The sequence below is a fragment of the Rhinoderma darwinii genome, chromosome 2, assembly GCF_050947455.1.
Source record: "Rhinoderma darwinii isolate aRhiDar2 chromosome 2, aRhiDar2.hap1, whole genome shotgun sequence".
NCBI lineage: Eukaryota > Metazoa > Chordata > Amphibia > Anura > Rhinodermatidae > Rhinoderma > Rhinoderma darwinii.
The window spans coordinates 74,068,816-74,090,860 of record NC_134688.1 but is presented as its reverse complement, the minus strand read 5'-3'; the positions used below and the strand labels follow the sequence as shown (position 1 = coordinate 74,090,860).

At 44.9% G+C, this 22,045-nt stretch overlaps 1 protein-coding gene across 3 annotated transcripts in view; it reads right to left on the bottom strand.

Moving 5' to 3' along the window:
• Positions 1–22,045, bottom strand: part of LOC142742221 (mitochondrial ornithine transporter 1-like) — a 46,401-nt gene that overhangs the window by 1,126 nt on the left and 23,230 nt on the right. For all 3 annotated transcript variants that reach the window (XM_075851751.1, XM_075851752.1, XM_075851753.1), the window contains exons 2-6: positions 9,626–9,731; positions 6,403–6,661; positions 5,022–5,159; positions 4,767–4,939; positions 3,246–3,404 (exon numbers count right to left, since the gene is read on the bottom strand). In XM_075851751.1, the coding sequence (XP_075707866.1) occupies positions 3,246–3,404; positions 4,767–4,939; positions 5,022–5,159; positions 6,403–6,661; positions 9,626–9,680 (784 nt within the window). In that variant the 5' untranslated portion in view covers positions 9,681–9,731. The remainder of the gene's footprint in view (positions 1–3,245; positions 3,405–4,766; positions 4,940–5,021; positions 5,160–6,402; positions 6,662–9,625; positions 9,732–22,045) is intronic.

Here is a 22,045-nt window from a genome sequence, read left to right as displayed (position 1 = left end):
AAACTCTGTGTAGTCCCATCCTGCAGTCATACTCCTTTCCATTTGTCCCCTTCTTCTGCTAGCTTACATTCGGTAGGTTACACGAAGTGGGGGACAGATGGGAGTATGGCTGCAGGATCAGACTACGTTAAGTTTGCTTGTAGTCTGTAACCATGGAGACACAAAGGTCTGATTAGGATCTGTAGACACAAAAAGGTATGATATTTTTAAGGACTATTTGCAAAGTTTAATAATTTTTTTATTATATATACAGATAAAAAAAAAGTGTACATACCTTTAAAGGGGCTTTGCCACAATTAAAATTTTTCACCTATCCACAGGATAGATGATAAATGTATGACTGCTGGGGGCCCACCACTGGGACCCTAACCGACCTCCAAAACGGGGGTCCCGATCCCGTTCCTCCTCACTGCACAATCACAGTGAGGAGGATTTTGAAAAGAGCGGTGGTCGCGCTTTTTCCATTGACTCTTGACCATGCTCGACCACCACTACAAAATCCTCCTCAATGCGATCGTGCAGTAAGAGAGGAACAAGGGTCGGGACCCCTGTACAGAGATGTTTTCTCACAGTTGTTTAAGGGTACCTTTGTTTTGACAGAATGAATAGCGCAATCGACAACGGTATTGATTCCATCAAAATGACGAAACCCTTAAACAATGGTGACAAACGGAAACCATTTGTACCGGATCCGTCACCATTGAAATTAATAGTGATGCAAACGGAAACCTATGGACACTGTTTATTTCAGTTTGGATTCGGTTCATGGGTTTCCCTGACAGAATGGTCCGACGGAACCCATGGATGGAGTCCCAATGCAGATGTAACAAAGCCTTATTCAGCTAAAATTACACCTGTGTTCTTTTGTGTAGAAATATTCAAAATAATGATACCAAACAAAGAAATATGTTACATCACAGAATGGATAAACACTTTTGCAAACTGTGTAATGTCAAAGTAAGGTCTCATGCACATGGTAGAGCCATGTGCATGGAGGCTGTACAGAGGCACACAGCTTCCTTGTGGCCCTGAACTAAGGGGCCACAGGCACTCCATGTGTAACCACATGGTGCTCCATATAGCCACATATTACAGTTATTCTCCCTTACAAGAACTGCTTCTAGGGAAAATTGGTGTCCAATGAAGCATGCCATGATTTTATTCTGTCATCCATGTGCATGAGGCCTTAAAGGTGTTTTCCCATCTTGGAAATTTATGGCATATCCACCTCTGGGACCCACACCCACAGTATCTCTAGATCGGGGCCCCCTAAACCCTGTTCTAGCTTGCTCAGCTCCCGCTGCCTCCTGGCAACTTCCTAATTAGGTGGTTGGGAGTTACGGACACAGCCGAGCTCACTGAGCTACGCTGTTTCTGGAACTCCCATATAATTGAATGGGAGTTACGGAAAACAGCTTAGCACGGCGAATGACACTGTTCCCGTAGCTCCAAAGTTCCAGAAACAGCATAGCTCGCCTTGATACGCTGTTTCTGTAACTCTTATTCACTTCTATGGGAGTTAAGGAAACAGCGGAGCTAAGGGGGCTTGGCTGTTTCCGTAACTCCCGATCACCTAACAAGGAAGTGGCCAGGAGGCAGCGAAAGCAGAGCAAGACAGAACATGGTTTAGAGGGCACTGAACTAGAGATAGGTGCGAATCCCAGAGGTGGGACTTGCATCTATAGTACATTTATGGCATATCCTGTGGATATGCCATAAAAGTCCAAAATGGGAAAACCCCTTTAAAGAGGCTCTGTTACTACATTATAAGTGCCCTATCTCCTACATAAGGAGATTGGCGCTATAATGTAGATGTCAGCTGTGCTTTTTATTTAAAAAAACCGATCTATTTTCACCACGTTATTAACGATTTAAAATTTATGCTAACGAGTTTCTTAATGGACAACTGGCTGTGTTTTACTATTGACCAAGTGGGCGTTGTACAGAGGAGTGTATGACGCTGACCAATCAGTGACCAATCAGCGTCATGCACTTCTCTCAATTCATTTAGTCAGCGCATAGGGATCCTGTTAGATCCTTATGTGCTGTCTTTTACGAACACATTAACGATACTGAAGTGTTTAGACAGTGAATAGACATTCCACGGGATGTCTATTCACAATCTCTGCACTTCGTTAATGTTTCTGTGGTAGTTACAGCAGAGCAAGTGTAATCTCGTTGTAACCTGTCATTTACAGCGTAATTTCGCGGGATTACGCTTGCTCTGCTGTAACGACCACAGAAACATTAACGAAGTGCAGAGATCTTAAATAGACATCCCGTGGAATGTCTATTCACTGTCTAAACACTTCAGTATCGTTAATGTGTTCGTAAAAGACAGCACATACTGATCTAAAAGGATCCCTATGCGCTGACTAAATGAATGGAGAGAAGTGGATGACGCTGATTGGTCAGCGTCATACACTCCTCTGTACAACACCCACTTGGTCAATAGTAAAACACGCCCACTTGTCTATTGAGAAACTCATTAGCATAAATATAAAATCGCTAATAACGTGGTGAAAATAGATAGTTTTTAAAAAAAAAAGCATTACTGTCACCTACATTATAGTGCCGATCTCCTTATGTAGGAGATAGGGCACTTATAATGTGGTGACAGAGCCGCTTTAAGGTATTTTCTGTGTGAAAGAAAGACATAGAAGTGTAAATGATGTGCCAGTGATGTTATATACGATAATGTCAAGCCGTATAGGACTATAAATATGAAGGATTTGTCTGCATTGTGACATAGTATTGTGTGATTTCATCATTGTGCATGTATTATATGTCATTGTTTCCCTTGACGCTGCCCTTATACCTCTGCTGTTCTCTTTTGTTGCAAGATAACGTGTGAGCTCCAAAAAACATAATAGCCCCAATGTAATTGAACTAATCTACAGGTAGACAAGTTTAATGGACGGCAATGGTATCTTCCTGGCATGGTTTGAAAAATTATTTCTTGCCCACATTCTTCTGGTGACAGAGCTACACAATATGCAATATAATCTTTAAAAGCGTTTATTTTTTTTACAATATTATGATAGGAAGTTATACTAATATATAATGGAAAGATAATCTATAGTTCCTGAAGTTAGGAATAAGGGCATCCCACATAATGAACATTCCCAGACATAGATCATACCTAGGACCACCATTTTTATTTGAATGGATGTGGTTGAATGGATGTGCGAGTTTAAAGTTATAAGGAGAGGCACGGCTTTCCCTCAAAATGCACTAATACTTACCTTCATTTCTCAAAATGTTCAAAAATGTCCTCATGAATCCTGATTGTTTTCCTGTCATAGAGAGGACTTGGATTCTCGATTTAACACAATCCACCGGGAAGACAACCAGCCACAATGAGATCCCTCCAAATCCTCCACTGACCATCAATGGCACTATTCCTGGAGGAAAATCCATAATGGTTCCATAAATGTAAAATTACTCATAGTTTAATTTAAAGTCACTAATTTTTGTGATTCATGTTTTTCACTTAAAGGGGTTTTTGCATAATCAATATTTATTATCTATCCACAGGATAGGTGATAAACATCTTATCGGAGGGGGTCAGACACTTGAAACCCCCACTAATCCCGAGAACGGGCTTACCTGGCTGTCCCTGTATGCCTGATCTGAATGGACCGGTTATGCGCATGATCGGCAATCACACCACTAATTTTCTAAGGGGCTGCCAGACACAACTCCATTCATATGGGACGCAGTGAGACGGCCAGGTAAGCCCAGGACTGGTGTGGGTTTCAGCCTTTGGACCCCCCTCCAATCAGATATTAAATATAATATTGCGTATGAAAAAACCCCTTTGATTCCATATTAATTTTGAATTGTCACTTTTAGAGGAGTGAGATCATAACCATTCATAGCCTTGTTGACCTTGTTAGGTAGACCACAGTAATAGCTATGCCTCATGTGACCAGTTCACTTTTTTAATTAATATAAGCTTAACACAACAGAGCACAGATGGAAGGACAAGTCAAAGGAATCAAGCCTTGTATACAGGAAAACTTAACAGTGTTGTTTGCTGACATTCCCTTTATGTTAAAATGGTTCCCCCATCGATAAATTTATCAAAGTGTGTTCTGCTGGGATCCTTAAAGGGTAACCAAACTTTAAAAAAAACTTTGACATGTCATAGTGACATGTCAGAAGTTTTGGTCAGTGGGGGTCTGAGCACTGAACCTTTCCTCGGAGAGCAGAACTAGCGTTGTACGTAATCATAGACTTTCTATTGAGCCCGTATACCTCTCCAAGGAAAGGCGATCATAAACAAAGTGGTACAGCGCTTATCCTAGCGCTTCTGCCACTTTGATTTAGTGATTGGTGGGGGTCTCAGTGCTAATTCCCCCACCGATCAAAACTTCTGGCATTTCACTATGACGTGTCAAAAGTTTTGAAAAAGTTTAATTACACTTTACCAAACAACTGCAATCTATGAGGGGAACCTGGAAGTAATGTTTAATTCTCCATGCAGCACCACTACAGGACAAATGAAGAAGTACACAGTTTCCATTTAAATCCATGATAGGCAAAGATGTGTTGGGTCCTCCAGAGCAAGAGACGCTCTTTGTTGCTGTTTCCTGCTCAGGCTAAAAAATGAGGGTGCTGGGGGGGGGGGGGGGAACCATCCCTATTAGCATAGAATCCCCTTGAGAGTATTTAAAAATGAGTTTTCTAAACAAAACATTTACGGCAGATTAAAATTACAAAGCCCTATTTATATAAAATAATGTGGGGAGTCATTTTCATACCTAACTCATCTTTAGATTTTCCAGTTCTTGCAAAAAAGGAGCGACTCAGTTCATAGCCCCCAAAGAAGAAGAAGTAGCCTGGGACCTCCCTGAGTATGGTGCTGGAGAGTCCATGATAAAAGCCCATTGGACCATCTGTGTGCAGAATATTCTTTACTACTGACCACACTGTGCTATGGAGAGAAGTTCAATATTATAAATAAAGTGCATTTCACAAGATAGATTCAGAAAAGTTTCTATTCCATCACAACTCACTTTTGTCCTTCTATAATGTTTCCAGATAGCTGCATTTCATGCATGGCCTGAAGACGACACTTCACCAGCTCTGTGGGACAAAGAGCGAGTGAGGCAAATGCTGCTGCAAAGGAGCCTGCGGTTGCATTGTGCAGATCACTAAAACAAAGATAAGACTCGACAGTCAAAATTGTGTGAGACAGATACTGGAAAACATGTTTTGTATGATCGTTATGACCAGTCAGATATTGTAGACATAAGGCTATGTGCACATCACGTTATTGGTCTACGTTTAGCGTATAGCTCCCGACATATACATCGAACTTAGGATGTGATGGATGCCTTAACAGTGGCATCCCTCATCATAGAGTTTATTGAAGTACGTGAAACGTACACGTCATGAACTCTCATGACCCTGTTTATGACGTATATGTTAAATGGATACCATCATATTCTATAGGGGGCGGATGACACTTTTTGGCATCTGTTTAACGCAAACGCCGCCCATAGACTATAACTGTATCTGTTTAGCGTATACATCATAAAAGGTTATTGAAAAGCCCATGATGTATACATTTAACATATACTGACGTATGCCATACAGTGGCATACCTCACCCTGAGACTATGTTCACACGGCTTATTTTCAGGCGTTTTTCGGGCCGTAAACGCCTTGAAAAATGGCTGAAAAAATGGAAGCCTCCGACCATCTGCCCATTGATTTTAATGGGAGAAACTGCGTTTTGTTCCGACAGGTGTGTGTGGGGGGGGGGGTTGCGTGCGTGGCCATTTGTAAAAGCGGCGCGTAAAAAAACGCCCCGTAAAGAGAGGTGCATGTAACTTCTTGAGCCGTTTGATTTAAAAACAGCTGAAAATCAGAAGCTGTTTTTGCTTGAAAACAGTTCCGTATTTTACGGCTGTTTTTAGTTTAGCGTGTGAACATGCCCTTAGGCCCTTAGTTTTTTTTCAGGCAGAAAATACTGCCTGTAAAAATCAGCTCCGCTTTGTTTAAGTGGTTTTGCACCACAGAGGTCTTTTTTACCGCGTTTTTTTATGCTTTTTTTTTATACCTCTTTCTTCAACAGGCAGAGGAAAAAACTGCAAACGTTTTTTTACCATAAAACGCGTCAAAAAACGCGTCGCCAGTTCGCAGACTTTTTTTTCCGTCTCCCATTGATTTCAATGGGGTTTTGAGTTGGAAAACATCTCAAGATAGGTCATGGGGCTTCTTTTTCCCGCGAGCGTTTATTTCCGCTTGAGGGAAAAAAATGCCTCCACCTCCGCTTGAAATCAATGGGAGGCAATTTCAGCCGTTTTTTGTCGCGTTTTTTACACTTAATTTCTGAATTGCTTATACATCATCATCCAATATAACTGGTTCTCCGGCTCTCCCTGAACCTTACCTGAGAGGTGCATTCTTATCCAAACCCACAATCCTCCTCACAACTCTTTGGCAGAAACCATAGCTCATAAAGAGAACAGAGTTCTCCGATATGTTTGCAAGAAGAGCTGGACTGGTCCCTTTGTAGAAGCCTCTGAACCCGACATGTTTGTACGTCTTCACCGCACAGTCTATAAGGCCTCTGTACAGATTAGGGAACGTCTGCATTTTCACCTTGGCAGTGTCAAATGGCTGTCCGGTTAGAACACATGCGGTTCCACCTGAAATAATTATACAATGGATATTTAACAAGAACATTTCATGTCATCTTTGTAGTGAACTATTCGCTGGACACAGGGCACAACTTATTGTTCAATAAGTGCCAACCGATAACCTAATATTGATCCATCACTACTTAGTTCTTTATCGATATCTGCACTGGATGACTTCGGCTTGAGCTATTAGGGTATGTTCACACGGCTTATTTACGGATGTAATTCGGGCGTTTTCCGCCTCGATTTACGTCCAAAAATGCGGCTCGATAGCGTCGGCAAACATCTGCCCATTGAAAGCAATGGGTTTTACGTTGGTCTGTTCCCACAAGGCGTAAATTTACGCGTCGCTGTCAAAAGACGGCGCGTAAATAGACGCCCGCGTCAAAGAAGTGCCTGTCACTTCTTCAGACGTAAATGCAGCCGTTTTCCATTGACTCCATGGAAAGACAGCTCCATTTACGTCCGTAATTGACGCACCGAAAAAGCAACTCAACATGCCATGACGTCTGAAATTACGGAGCTGTTTTCTCCTGAAAACAGCCCCGTAATTTCAGCCATTACGGACACTGCCGTGTGAACATACCCAAAGAGTTTGGAAGTTGCAACACCCATTTTCAGATAGGGGTTTCTGTAAAGACAAGCTGATCATGGTGGTGGGGGTCACCCTGGTGGAAGCCCACATGGTCAACCTTTATTATGGATGAAAGTGCATTGTGCAAGTAGTTCTTATCCACGCTGTACATTCAGTAGATGCTAGTGATCCTGCGGAGCCACCAGACACACTTCATGTGGCTTTCAGTTTAACTGAGGTTATGTTCACACGCTTAACAAAAACGACTGTAAATACGAAGCTGTTTTCAAGGGAAAACAGCTACTAATTTTTAGGCGTTTTTTAATCAACAAACATTTTTTTGAAGCCGTTTTTGGAGCTGTTTTTCTATTGAGTCAATGAAAAACGGCTCCAAAAACGGCTCAAGAAGTGACATGCACTTCTTTTTACCATCGTCTTCATAAGCGCCGTTATTTGAAAATGAGGCATAAAATTACGCCCCGTCGAAACTGAACGTCATATTTCCCATTGAAATCAACGGGCAGATGTTTGTAGGCGTTCTGCTTCCGATTTTTCAGCCATTTAAAAAAACAGCTGAAAATAGCCCGTGTGAACATACCCCAAAGGTGCAGTCACATGGATGATTTTGTTGCACAAGTTTCTGCAACTGAAAATCAGTCAGTTCCATTCATCTGAGGGTATGGTCACACAGCTCATTTTCAGATGTTTTTCAGGGTGTAAACGCCCCAAAAAATGGCTGAAAATACGGAAGCTGAATGCCTCCAAACATCTGCCCAGTCATTTCAATGGGAAAAACTGCGTTTCGTTCAGACGGGGTGTTTTTTTACGCGTATGCAAAACGCATCAAAAAACGGTTGATGCTTAAAAAAACGGCTGAAAATCAGAGGCTATTTTCCCTTGAAAAGAGCTCTGTATTTTACAGCCGTTTTTTGTTTAGCGTGTGAACAAGCCCTGAATGTGGTTGTTTCTGTAGCATGTATATGGATTTCTGCAAACCCCATTCAGATGAATGGAACAGACTTTCAGTCGCAGAAAAATTCTGCAAGAAAATCTGCAATGTGTGTAAGGCCGGGTTCACACGAGTATGTTCGGTCTGTAAAATATCGACCGTATGTCGGCCACATTTCCCGGACCGAACACACTGCAGGGAGCCGGGCTCCTAGCATCATTGTTCCGTACTGAAAACATGATTACAGCACAGGACAGTTGTCCGGCAGCGAGGCAGGGACTCCTAGCGTCGTACATAACTATGATGCTAGGAGCCCGGCTCCCTGCAGTGTGTTTGGTCCGGGAAATGCGGCCGACATGCGATCCGTATTTTAGAGACCGAACATGCTCGTGTGAACCCGGCCTAACAACTAAATAGTGTACATATTTTAGAGGGGCTGTTTGGTTAAAAAAATTTATCTATTTTCAAATGCCTGGTGATCCCACATTCAGGACCCTCATTTATTAGCCAGAGAGGAGAGCGGCTAGAACGAGCGTCTTTCACTCTGGATGTCCTATATTACACGGATAGCCCATTGATTTAAAGGGAAACTATGTATGGCTTCATTACCCCAGTATAGATATTGAACACTTGCTGCCAGGTTCCCGCATAGATTAAATCTGATTTCTATGGTTCCTAGCAGCAGGACATTCTGTGATCAGCTCATCATTAGCAGCTTATCATTGGCAATGCAGATGTTGTGAAACTACCAGTCCCAGCATGCCCTGACCAAAAAAAGCCTATATTATTCCAGCAAAACGCTGTCAGGGTATGCTGGGAATTGTAGTTTCACAACAGCTGGAGTGCCAAAGGTTGCTAAACCCTTTCTCTTGTAGGCTGGATTCATATGGGATTGAAATGCTCTAATATTTGTCTGGAAAATCTTCAGCGACATGTAGATGAGATTTGTTCAAATGCCATCCACATGGCTGGGAATCTGCTGCAGATTTTTCGTACAGAATGCGGAGCGTTTGCGTAGCATTTGTATCCCTTGTGATTCCAGGGGTAAGGTAGAATTTGCTTACCTACTAGTGTAGCATAACTTGAAATGATAGGTAATAACTACACTTATAATACTAGCTGCACACGTGGCGGATTAGCTGCGGATTTTCCGCAACGGATTTCATTGCAGAAAATCTGCAGCGTATTACAGTAGCAGCAAAGTGAATGAGATTTCAACAAATCTCCTCCACACGCTGCGTAAAAAATATGCAGAAAAGAAGTGCAGAAATTGACTTGCAGCTCGAATTTTAAATCTGCAGTATTTCAATTTCTTTTGCGTAAACGTTGTGGAATTTCCACATAGAAAATCCATTTGGAAATTCTGCAGTGTTTACGATACGTGTGTAAACGTACCCTGAATCTGAGATAATTTGAGAATCATAGAATAAAGAGGAGACTGTGAAATCACCTGCGGCACCAGCTGTCAGGTCAATGGCAGCCTGGATGGTATTATTTGTTTTCATCTTTCCTTGCCACTGTCACCTGTCTTCATGTAGTATTAATACTCTAGAATCCTAAAAAAAATAAAAAATTCATATTACAATTGAAGGTCTTGTTATAGTGAAAATAATGTTTTTCTATCCCATTAACTTCAATAGGGAAAAAAAAACATTCGGACACATTTATTAAAACCAGTGCCAAGAAAGAATAGAGCAGTTGCCCATAGCAACCAATTAGATTCCATATATCTTTTGTCCAAACCGTCACCGCCTGACCTCAATGGTATAAGGCGATTGTGACTGATCATCACTAATTCATTTTTTACAGGACCCAAAATGCAGGAGGATATGTGTCTTGGGTCCTATAAAAACGAGATCATGACAGAACTGATTGAATTCCATAGAAATTAATAGAGTCAGTCAAAAGATCCATCTATTTCACTAAAACACAAAAAAATATATGTATATCCAATTCTGAACCTATGTCCGCTGTCTGTCAGCAAAAAACAGGGTCCATCACTGTCTGGATGTTTTATAAAATACAAAAGGACTTAAAGGGGTTTTCCAGTCCTAAGACATCCTCAGGGTAGGCCATCAATATCTCATCGGTCGGGGTCCGACTCCAAGCAGCTGTTTTGAAGGTGCCGCAGCCCTCGTATGAGCACTACTTCCCCTTCATTTCCTATGCTGCTCACACTGTGAACCGCCGACACACTTGTAACAGCGGTTCACAGTATTAGGGTATGTGCACACGACAATGGCAAATACGTCTGAAATTACGGACGTTTTTACAAGTGCACGCGTTTTTCGCGGCGTCTTTTACGGACATAATTGGAGCTGGTTTTCATTGGAGTCAATGAAAAACGGCTCCAATTACATTCCAAGAAGTGTCCTGCACTTCTTTGACGCGGCCGTAATTTTACGCATCGTCTTTTGACAGCGACGCGTAAAATGACAACTCGTCTGCACAGAACATCGTAAGACCCATTGCAAGCAATGGGCAGATGTTTGCCGACGTATTGGAGCCGTCTTTTCAGGCGTAATTCGAGGCGTAAAACGCCTCCATTACGCCTCAAAATTGGTCGTATGCACATACCCTTACAGCCAACTCCCATTGAAATTAATGGGAGAAGGCTATAATACTGTGAACCACCGCTACAAGTGTGTCAGGGATTCACAGTGTGAGCAGTAAGGGTATGTGCACACGCTAGCTTGCTTTTACGTCTGAAAAGACAGACTGTTTTCAGGAGAAAACAGCTGCGTCGTTTCAGACGTAAAAGCTCCTCGCATTATGCGAGGCGTCTTTGATGCTCGTAAATCTTGAGCTGCTCTTCATTGACTTCAATGAAGAACAGCTCAAATTACGTTGCAAAGAAGTGTCCTGCACTTCTTTGCCGAGGCAGTCAATTTACGCGTCGTCGTTTGACAGCTGTCAAACGATGATGCGTAAATTACAGGTCGTCTGCACAGTACGTCGGAAAACCCATTCAAATGAATGGGCAGATGTTTGCCGACATATTGTAGCCCTATTTTCAGACGTAAAACGAGGCATAATACGCCTCGTTTACGTCTGAAAATAGGTCGTGTGAACCCAGCCTTAAGGAAAAAAGTGGGAAGCAGCACTCATATGAGCAATGCAGCCCCTTCAAAACAGCTGATCGTCGTGGGTGTCAAGAGTAGTCGGATGCCGACCGATGAAATATTGATGGCCTATGTTTCTTGGGTAAACATGGGTGTACTTTTGTGGTCATGGCTTCACACGGAATGTATTTCACATGGCCGCAAAATAGCAGCATTGTAACATCCATATTATGACCACCTCAGGTGCCAGAAGCCAGGGTCTGCTGGGCATCTTTGTCATTATCTGTTCACAAACTTCTTAAGGTCCTCTTACACGGTAACAATGATTCTATGAATGATCGTTTGCCCGATAATTGGCCCGTGTAAAAGGGCCTTAAGAAGGGATACTGCTACTACTATAAGTCACTAGCAGCACGGCCGCTCAAAGGCTAAATGCACTAGATGTAAAATGAAGAAGCCAGGAGGTCCCTGGTTCCTGCATGCTGCCTGCTGCTACTGCCCAAGTCAGAAGGGAAAGCATGCCAGCAGACATTCGGCTGTGTCGGTCTAAAAATATATGGGCAATGTACACAGTCGAGTCACATCATTGTGACCACCAGCTTATATCCAGAGTAACCGCCGTGTGCAGCACGGACAGCAGCTGGACGGGCTGGGAGTGACTCGATAAGGTGCTGGTAGGTTGTCTCCGGTATCTGGAGCCATGCTGACTGCAGTGCATCCCATATTCGCTGGACGGTGCGTGGGGAAGGATCCATGGAGCGAACAAGACGATCAAGGTGGTCCCAGAGATGCTCAATTGGGTTCAAGTCTGGCGAATTAGGGGGCCAGGGAAGTACTTGTAAGTCTTGGTCGTGCTCTTCCAACCACTGTTGGCCATTTCTAGCTGTGTAACATGTTGCATGGTCTTGCTGGAAGATTCCATCTGCCCCAGGGAAGACAAACAGCATGTATTTGGTGGATGTCATCTGCAATGATGGATTCATACATAAATCGGTTCAGAGTGCCTTCCAAATGGATGAGTGGGCCTAGAGAATGCCATGAAAAAATTCCCCAGACCATAACGCTGCCGCCACCAGCTTGTGTTCTTCCAGCAATGGTTGCAGGATGTTTACTCTATGATGTTTCTCCCCTGAAATTCCAGCGTCCATCTGTTCGATGAAGCAGAAAACGTGACTCATCAGAGAAGGCAAACCTTTGCCAATAGTCGGTGGTCCTATTCCGATACTGCCGTGCAAACCAGCTTGTTTGCACGGCAGTATCGAAGCCTTTTTTTCCAATGCACCTTTGCTAGCATAGGAGCAGTGACCATCCATCTGCTTCGGAGCCCAATACACAGTAGGGTTAGCTAAATTGGTTTTTATGACACGTCTGGTAGTCCAATGGTTGATTTTCATGGTGAGCTGCTCCACTGTAGTGCGTCGTTTGGCCCGCCACATTGGTTATTCCCAATGGTGCCATTTGTCCACTCACAATACACTTTCACCATAGCAGCACACGAACAGTTCACAAACTGCGCTGTTGGAGAAATATTGCCACCCTTGGCCCGAAAGCCAATAAACATCCCTTTTTGCAGCTCTGATAAATTGCCCCTTTTACCTATGGCAACAACAAGTGATGTGTTCAGACAGACTATCGTACACCTTATATACCCACCAAGCCAGCCCACGACACAGCACTGACTTCATGGGCTACTCGCTGCCAACGTCGAAAGTAGGAGGCGGTCATTATAATGTGACTCGACTGTGTACTTGCCAGTAAAAGATTTATACTGGCACTGGCCTCCCTGTATTAATTACCAGTTGGGCTAGTACAATACCATGTAGATGGCAGTCCTAGTTGTACCTAGTTGAAAGGAAACTGATTGGGTACTGACAGTTTTTCTCTGTATGAAGCCAATAAAGGGTTCTGTTGGAAGCCAAACCCTAGCCTGTAATAGCTCCCAGTCATATTGTTTAGTGGCAGATGGAATAGGAAATAAAATAAAAAAAATTATTATGCCCAGAACCGACCTCTGCTGCTATCCACCTCTGAATAAAGGCAAGGGCATACAGTAAAAACCTCTCTGAGATTCCCACCCTTTCTAGAGGGGTGGTTCTGTCAAATATACAAAAGATATGTGGAAATGTAAACATTTTTACAGAAAAGTCTAGATAGGAGGTGGTGTCTCCAAGAGGTGCTCTTTTCGTGAGATTTCACTGTTCTGAATCACTGGGGGGAATATATCAAGAGGTTAACACTAGTTTTGTGGCCTAAACAATACTCACATTTTGCTGGACGCCAAAGTTGTGCTAAAATTTGCGTCATTTTACTTTTCTCAACACTTTCTGAAAGTGGCCATAAGTTATGGCGCAAATTTACACCTGCCCATATCAGGGGTAGATTTGCATTTCTATCGCAGGGACAGCCAAAAAGGTGCCAAATATATCAAGAGGTGTGTGCATATTAATATATTTGGTGCATTTACCGCTGATGTTAAATAGTTTAAGACTGGCGTTTGAAACTCCAGTCTTAGGTTCATTTCACAGGTTGTGTAAACACAAGGGGTTTTTCAGCAACGGAATTCTTTGCGGGAAATTTGCAGCAGGCTGTAGCAGTGGTCACATGGGATGAAACATCATCCCAGGAGGCCGGTCTGTATAACGTCAGAGGGAGGGTCTCCTGAGATGACGCTTCATCTCGTGTGACCGCCGCTGCAGCCAATCACAGGCTCTCCACAGGTCTCCTGGGATGAAACGTCATCCTAGGAGGCCGGCCTGCTACCATGCCGGTAAATGCTGCAGTTTTCCGCAGCGGACATTCCGGGCAAAAAACTGTGCCACAGTTTGGTGCGCTTTTTCGCCCGGAATTCCCTGTGGCACACAGGGCGGATACGCTGCGTGCTATTACGCAGCGTATTTGCCCCATGTAAATACAGCCTTAATATATTCCCCCCCACTGTGTCAGACATTACCTTGAAAGTGACGCACTATAATAAATATGTTAGGTAACTAACCGAATATCCACAGGCAAATTATATATCCAAATATGACCATGGTGATTTAAAGAATTTAATATGTAAGTAATGTGTTTTTCAGTATAATGGAAGATGGCCACTGATCACGGATACTCACCTCTATGTGTCATCATCTTTCAACCACACTATGACAGAAGTCATGAAAGAGAGCCACTGGTTTGTTAGGCTGGATTCACACAACGCGTATTTGTTGCAGAATTTGATGCACCAAATACGTGATGTGTGATTCCAGCCTTAAGCCTTGTTCACACAATGGATGTTTTGATGCAGATTTTAGTTGTATTTCTAAGGCAAAACCAGGAATTGAACCTAAACAGAAAAATAAGTATATAAAGGAAGGCCTTATAGGTCTACTCTTCTGGATCCAATCCTGGTTTTGCCTTAAAAAAAACAACATACAAAATATGAATCAAATGTTCACCACGTGAACAAGACCTTATTGTGGGGTAATACTTTTGCTTCTGGTCTCTTGAAATTTCAAATTATATTGTAGTTCTTTGCTGGAAAATGGCAGATTATCCCTGAGGCAGGGTTAAGGGAACTTCACTATAAAGTGTGCAAATATATATATATATATATATATATATATATATATATATATATATATATATACATATACATATACATATACACAATGCATTCGGAAAGTCTTTTACAGACCCTTTGTAAAGGATCTGCCAGACACAACTTCTGTGTCGACGCCCATAGGTAATCAGTCTGCACCTGCTTCTATGTCTGTGAGACTGACTCCATCTTCCACCACCCAGGATGGCAGGCTTAGGAGTGGGAGAGCCTATCACAGCCTGGCCAGACGGAGCTAGCTCCCGCCCTCTGTCTATTTATCCTGCCTTTCCTGTTCCTCCTTTGCTTGTGATTCTTCTCTGTTGGTTTACTGGCCCTGCTGCAGCTTCTTGAACTACTGATCCTCTGCTTGTGATTGACCTTGGCTTTTCTGACCACTCTTCTGCTCTGCGTTTTTGTACCTCGCTCATCTCCTGGTTTGACTCGGCTCGTTCACCTCGCTTGTTGCTCACGGTGTTCCCGTGGGCAACTTCCCCATTTCCCTGGCTTCTTTGTACCCTTGTCTGTTTGTCTGTCGTGCACCTATTGAGTGTAGGGACTGTCGCCCAGTTGTACCCCGTCGCCTAGGGCGGGTCGTTGCAAATAGGCAGGGACTGAGTGGCGGGTAGATTAGGGCTCACTTGTCTGTTTCCCTACCCCGACATTACATAATCACAAGCCCATATACCTAGTCTACCCTGGTCCCTGACACTACTATGGACCCCTACAGGTCCAGGCCCTGGCTCAGAGGGACAACCAGCCTGATGCTACCCTGGTAGTGCCCCTCACCTCACCTCTTGAACCCCACCTCAAGTTGCCTGACCGGTTCTCAGGGGACCGGAAGACTTTTTTCTCCTTTCGGGAGAGTTGTAGGCTCTATTTTCGCTTAAAGCCCCACTCCTCAGGTTCTGAGAGCCAGCGGGTGGGTATAATTATGTCCCGGCTCCAGGACGGGCCCCAAGAATGGGCCTTCTCCTTGGCTCCTGACGCCCCTGAACTTTCCTCCGTTGATCTTTTCTTTTCTGCTCTCGGGCTCATTTATGACGAGACTAACAAGACTGCCTTTGCCGAGAGTCAGCTGGTGACCTTACATCAGGGTAAGAGACCTGTTGAGGAGTATTGTTCTGACTTTAGGAAGTGGTGCGTAGCTTCTCGGTGGAATGACCCTGCCTTAAGGTGCCAGTTTAGATTGGGTCTGTCGAACGCCCTGAAAGACCTGCTAGTTAGCTATCCCTCTTCTGACTCCCTAGATCAGGTTATGGCTTTAGCGGTACGACTTGACCGACGTCTCAGGGAACGACGACTTGAACGTGTTTGTGTTTTCTCCTCTGACTCCCCCATGATGCCTCCCGAGGTTCCGTTGCTTCGTTCTTCCACGGAAGACTCGGAGGTACCTATGCAACTCGGAGCCTCCGTGTCCCCCCAACAACGTAGAGAGTTCCGCAGGAAGAATGGTCTCTGCATCAAGTGAACAACTGTCCTAGGCGTAAGAATAAGCATCCGGAAGAACTTCCGCGCCTAAGTGACCATCGGGGAGGTCACTTGGGCGCACAGGTATTTCCTGTAAATATGAAAAGTAATAAAATCTTGCTTCCCTTTCAGGTCTCTTTTGGTGGTAGGTCTGCTACCGGCAGTGCCTTTGTGGATTCAGGGTCTTCTGCTAATATTATGTCTGTGGAATTTGCTATGTCTCTAGCTATGCCACTGATTGATTTGCCTAAATCTGTCCCTGTAGTGGGTATCGACTCCACTCCTCTTGCTAATGGTTATTTTACACAGCATACCCCTGTTTTTTAACTCCTTGTGGGCTCCATGCATTTGGAGTAGTGCTCTGTACTGGTGATGTAGGGATTATCGTCCGATTTGGTTTTAGGCCTTCCCTGGTTGCAGTTGCATAATCCCACTTTTGACTGGAATACTGGGGATCTTACCAAATCGGGTAATGAATGCATGACGTCATGTTTTCCTGTTAATTCTATTTCTCTCCCTGAGGAGGTGAACCTGAGTTTGTTCAGGACTTCGCTGATGTTTTCTCTAAAGAGGCCTCCGAAGTGTTACCACCTCATAGAGAATATGATTGCGCAATTGATTTGGTACCAGGTGCTAAGCTCCCTAAGGGTAGGATATTTAATCTCTCCTGTCCCGAACGTGAAGCCATGAGAGAGTATATCCAGGAATGCCTGGCCAAGGGTTACATTCGCCCCTCTACTTCTCCGGTAGATGCTGGCTTCTTCTTCGTAGGGAAGAAGGATGGTGGTCTTAGGCCATGCATTGACTACCGAAACTTGAATAAGGTCACTGTAAGGAACCAGTATCCCCTTCCTTTGATTCCTGATCTCTTCAATCAGGTTCAGGGGGCCCAATGGTTCTCTAAGTTTGATCTACGGGGGGCTTATAACCTTATCCGCATCAAAGAGGGGGATGAGTGGAAGACTGCGTTTAACACGCCCGAAGGTCATTTCGAATACCTTGTCATGCCCTTTGGGTTGTGTAATGCTCCCTCGGTCTTCCAGAATTTCATAAATGAGGTTTTAAGAGACTACCTGGGGGTATTTCTTGTAGTGTACCTTGATGACATACTTATGTTTTCCAAGGACTGGTCCTCCCACATTGAGCATGTCAGGAAGGTGCTCCAGGCCCTTCGGGAAAACAAACTGTTTGCGAAGACCGAAAAATGTGTGTTTGGGGTGCAGGAGATACCGTTTTTGGGTCAAATCCTCACTCCTCATGAATTCCGCATGGACCCCGCCAAGGTCCAGGCTGTGGCGGAATGGGTCCAACCTGCCTCCCTGAAGGCGTTACAGTGCTTCCTGGGGTTCGCTAATTATTACAGGAGATTTATTGCTAACTTCTCGGTCATTGCTAAGCCTCTTACGGATCTCACTCGCAAAGGTGCTGATCTCCTCCACTGGCCTCCTGAGGCTGTCCAGGCTTTTGAGGTCCTTAAGAAGTGCTTTATCTCAGCCCCAGTGCTGGTTCAGCCCAACCAAATGGAGCCATTTATTGTGGAGGTTGACGCGTCCGAGGTGGGAGTGGGGGCTGTCTTGTCCCAGGGTACCATGTCCCTCACCCGTCTCCGCCCCTGTGCCTACTTCTCCAGGAAGTTTTCGCCCACTGAGAGTAACTATGATATTGGCAACCGTGAACTCTTAGCCATTAAATGGGCATTTGAAGAGTGGCGCCACTTCCTGGAGGGGGCTAGGCACCAGGTAACGGTCCTTACCGACCACAAGAATCTGGTTTTCCTAGAATCTGCCCGGAGGCTAAACCCGAGACAAGCTCGATGGGCGTTATTTTTTACCAGATTCAACTTTTTGGTTACCTATAGGGCTGGGTCTAAAAATATTAAGGCTGATGCACTGTCGCGTAGCTTCATGGCCAGCCCTCCTTCGGAGGAAGATCCTGCTTGTGTTTTGCCTCCAGGTATAATCATTTCCTCTATTGATTCTGATTTAGTCTCTGAAATTGCGGCTGATCAAGGTTCAGCTCCCGGGAACCTTCCTGAGAACAAGCTGTTTGTTCCCCTGCAATTCCGGCTAAGGGTACTTAGGGAAAATCATGACTCTGCACTATCTGGTCATCCAGGCATCCTGGGTACCAAGCATCTCATTGCCAGAAACTATTGGTGGCCTGGGTTGCTCAAAGACGTTAAGGCCTACGTCGCCGCTTGTGAAGTTTGTGCTAGGTCCAAGACTCCTAGGTCCCGACCAGCGGGCTTACTATGTTCTTTGCCCGTTCCCCAGAGACCTTGGACCCATATCTCCATGGATTTCATCACCGATTTGCCTCCATCTCAAGGCAAGTCGGTGGTGTGGGTTGTAGTAGACCGCTTCAGTAAGATGTGCCACTTTGTGCCCCTCAAGAAACTACCCAATGCTAAGACGTTAGCTACCTTGTTTGTCAAACACATCCTGCATCTCCATGGGGTCCCTGTCAATATTGTTTCTGACAGAGGGGTACAATTTGTTTCATTGTTTTGGAGAGCCTTCTGTAAAAAGTTGGAGATTGATCTGTCCTTCTCCTCTGCCTTCCATCCTGAAACTAATGGCCAAACTGAGAGGACTAATCAGTCTCTAGAACAATATTTAAGGTGTTTTATCTCTGACTATCAATATGATTGGGTCTCATTCATTCCCCTCGCCGAATTTTCCCTTAATAACCGGGTCAGTAACTCGTCAGGGGTCTCCCCCTTTTTCTGTAATTTTGGGTTTAATCCATGGTTGTCCTCCGTTTCACCTGGTAGTTCCAACAATCCCGAGGTAGATGTCGTTCATCGGGAACTGTGCACAGTTTGGGCCCAGGTTCAGAAGAACCTAGAGACGTCCCAGAGCATACAAAAGACTCAGGCAGATAGAAGACGTTCTGCTAACGCCTTGTTTGTGGTCGGGGATCTGGTGTGGCTATTGTCAAAAAATTTGCGCCTTAAAGTCCCGACCAAGAAGTTTGCTCCCTGGTTTATAGGGCCATACAAGGTCATTGAAGTCCTTAACCTTGTCTCCTTCCGACTGGAGTTGCCCCCGTCTTTTCGAGTACACGACGTGTTTCATGCCTCCCTCCTTAAACGCTGATCCCCGTCCTTGGCTCCCTCGAGGAAACCTCCGGTCCCTGTTCTCACCCCTGAGGGGGTAGAATTCGAGGTGGCCAAGATTGTGGACAGCAGGATGGTCCAAGGCTCCCTCCAGTACCTGGTCCATTGGAGGGGATACGGGCCTGAGGAAAGGACTTGGGTACCCGCCCGGGATGTTCACGCTGGGGTATTGCTCAGGAGGTTCCACCTTCGTTTCCCCAATAAACCAGGTCCACTTAGAAAGGGTCCGGTGGCCCCTCATAAAAGGGGGGGGTACTGTAAAGGATCTGCCAGACACAACTTCTGTGTCGACGCCCATAGGTAATCAGTCTGCACCTGCTTCTATGTCTGTGAGACTGACTCCATCTTCCACCACCCAGGATGGCAGGCTTAGGAGTGGGAGAGCCTATCACAGCCTGGCCAGACGGAGCTAGCTCCCGCCCTCTGTATATTTATCCTGCCTTTCCTGTTCCTCCTTTGCTTGTGATTCTTCTCTGTTGGTTTCCTGGCCCTGCTGCAGCTTCTTGAACTACTGATCCTCTGCTTGTGATTGACCTTGGCTTTTCTGACCACTCTTCTGCTCTGCGTTTTTGTACCTCGCTCATCTCCTGGTTTGACTCGGCTCGTTCACCTCGCTTGTTGCTCACAGTGTTCCCGTGGGCAACTTCCCCATTTCCCTGGCTTCTTTGTACCCTTGTCTGTTTGTCTGTCGTGCACCTATTGAGTGTAGGGACTGTCGCCCAGTTGTACCCCATCGCCTAGGGCGGGTCGTTGCAAGTAGGCAGGGACTGAGTGGCGGGTAGATTAGGGCTCACTTGTCTGTTTCCCTACCCCGACATTACACCCTTGGCATTTTTTCACATCTTGTTATGTTGAGGCCTTGCTGAAATAAAATAAAATTCAAGTTTTTCCCCATCATTTCGCAATCAATACCCCATAATGACAAAGTGAAAACAGAATGTTAGAAATCTTTGCTAATTTATTGAAAAGGGAAAACTAAAATATAGCATTGACATAAGTATTCAGATCCTTTACTCAGTACTTAGTTGAAGCAACTTTGGCAGTGATAACCGCCTCCAGTCTTCTTGGTTATGATGCCACAAGGTTTGAACATCTGAATTTGGAGTTTTTCTGCCCTTCTTCTCTGCAGATCCTCTCAAGTTCTGTCAGGTTGGATGGGGACCGTCGGTGGACAGACATTTTCAGGTCTCTCCAGAAATGTTCAATTCGGTTCAAGTCAGGGCTGTCGTTGGGCCCCACAAGGACATTCACAGAGTTGTCCCTAAGCCACTCCTGTGTTGCCTTGGCTATGTGCTTAGGGTCGTTGTCTTGTTGGAAGGGGAACCTTCGGCCCAGTATGAGGTACAGAGCACTCTGGATCAGGTTTTCATTAAGAATATCTTTGTACTTTGCTCCATTCATCTTTTCCTCAACCCTGACCAGCGTCCCTGTCCCATCCGCTGAAAAACATCCCCACAGCATGATACTGCCACCATCATGCTTCTCTGTAGGGATGGTAGTGGGAAGGTAATGAGCAGTGCCTGGTTTCCTCCAGAGATGACTTAGAATTTAGGCCAACAGTTCAATATTGGTTTGATCAGACCACAGAATCTTGTTTCTCAGTCTGAAAATCCTTTAGGAGCATTTTTGCAAACACCAGGTGGGCTCTCAGGTGTCTTTTACTGAGGAGAAGCTTCCTTCTGTCCACTCTGCCATGAATCCCAGAATGGTGGAGTGCTGCAGTGACGGTTGACCTTCTGAAAGTTTCTCCTATCTGCACTAATGATCTTTGGAGCTCAGCCAGAGTGACCATTAGGTTCTTGGTCAAATATCTTACCAAGGCCCTTCTCCCCCGATTACTTAGTTTGGTGGGCTGCCAGATCTAGATCTGTGCTCTTGGGTTATTTTATCCTCATGGCTTGGTTTTTGCTCTGATACGCATTGTCAGCTGTGAGCAGGGCCGCCATCAGGAATTTCAGGGCCCCATACAGCTGAATTTTCTGGGCCCCCCTACCGTGGCACCGCCTGTTAACGGTACTCCGTCCAGCACTATATCATGCTACCCCTTCATTTCTACTTGCTCTCTGAGAATCGTCGACACAGATGTAGTGCAATTCAGAGTATTGCAGCCTCCTCACATTCACTTAATTGTGAGAAGGCTGCAATACTGTGAATCGGCGCTACATCCGTGACGACGATTCACAGTGAGCAAGTAGAAATGAAGAGGAAGCAGCGCTCGGACCGACCCATCAGCTATTGATGGCCTATCCTGAGGATGTAACTACGCCACACGAACGTATTTCGGCCGCAAGTCCCGGACCGAACACAGTGCAGGGAGCCGGGCTCCTAGCATCATAGTTATGTACGACGCTAATTCCACGGAGAGGCAGGGACTCCTAGCGTCGTACATAACTATGATGCTAGGAGCCCGGCTCCCTGCACTGTGTTCGGTCCGGGACTGGCGGCCGAAATATGTTCCCTCCTTTACGGACCGAACATGCTCTTGTGAATCCGGCAGCCTCAAGTTTTGTATTTTTTTAAGCTGGTTCACAGAAAAAAATAATTGCAAATTCTACTGAACCAACTGCTTATTTAGAGACAGGCAGCAGCTCCAGGAGCACATCATAAGGGTAGGAACACACTAGGCGGATACGCTGAGTAAAACTA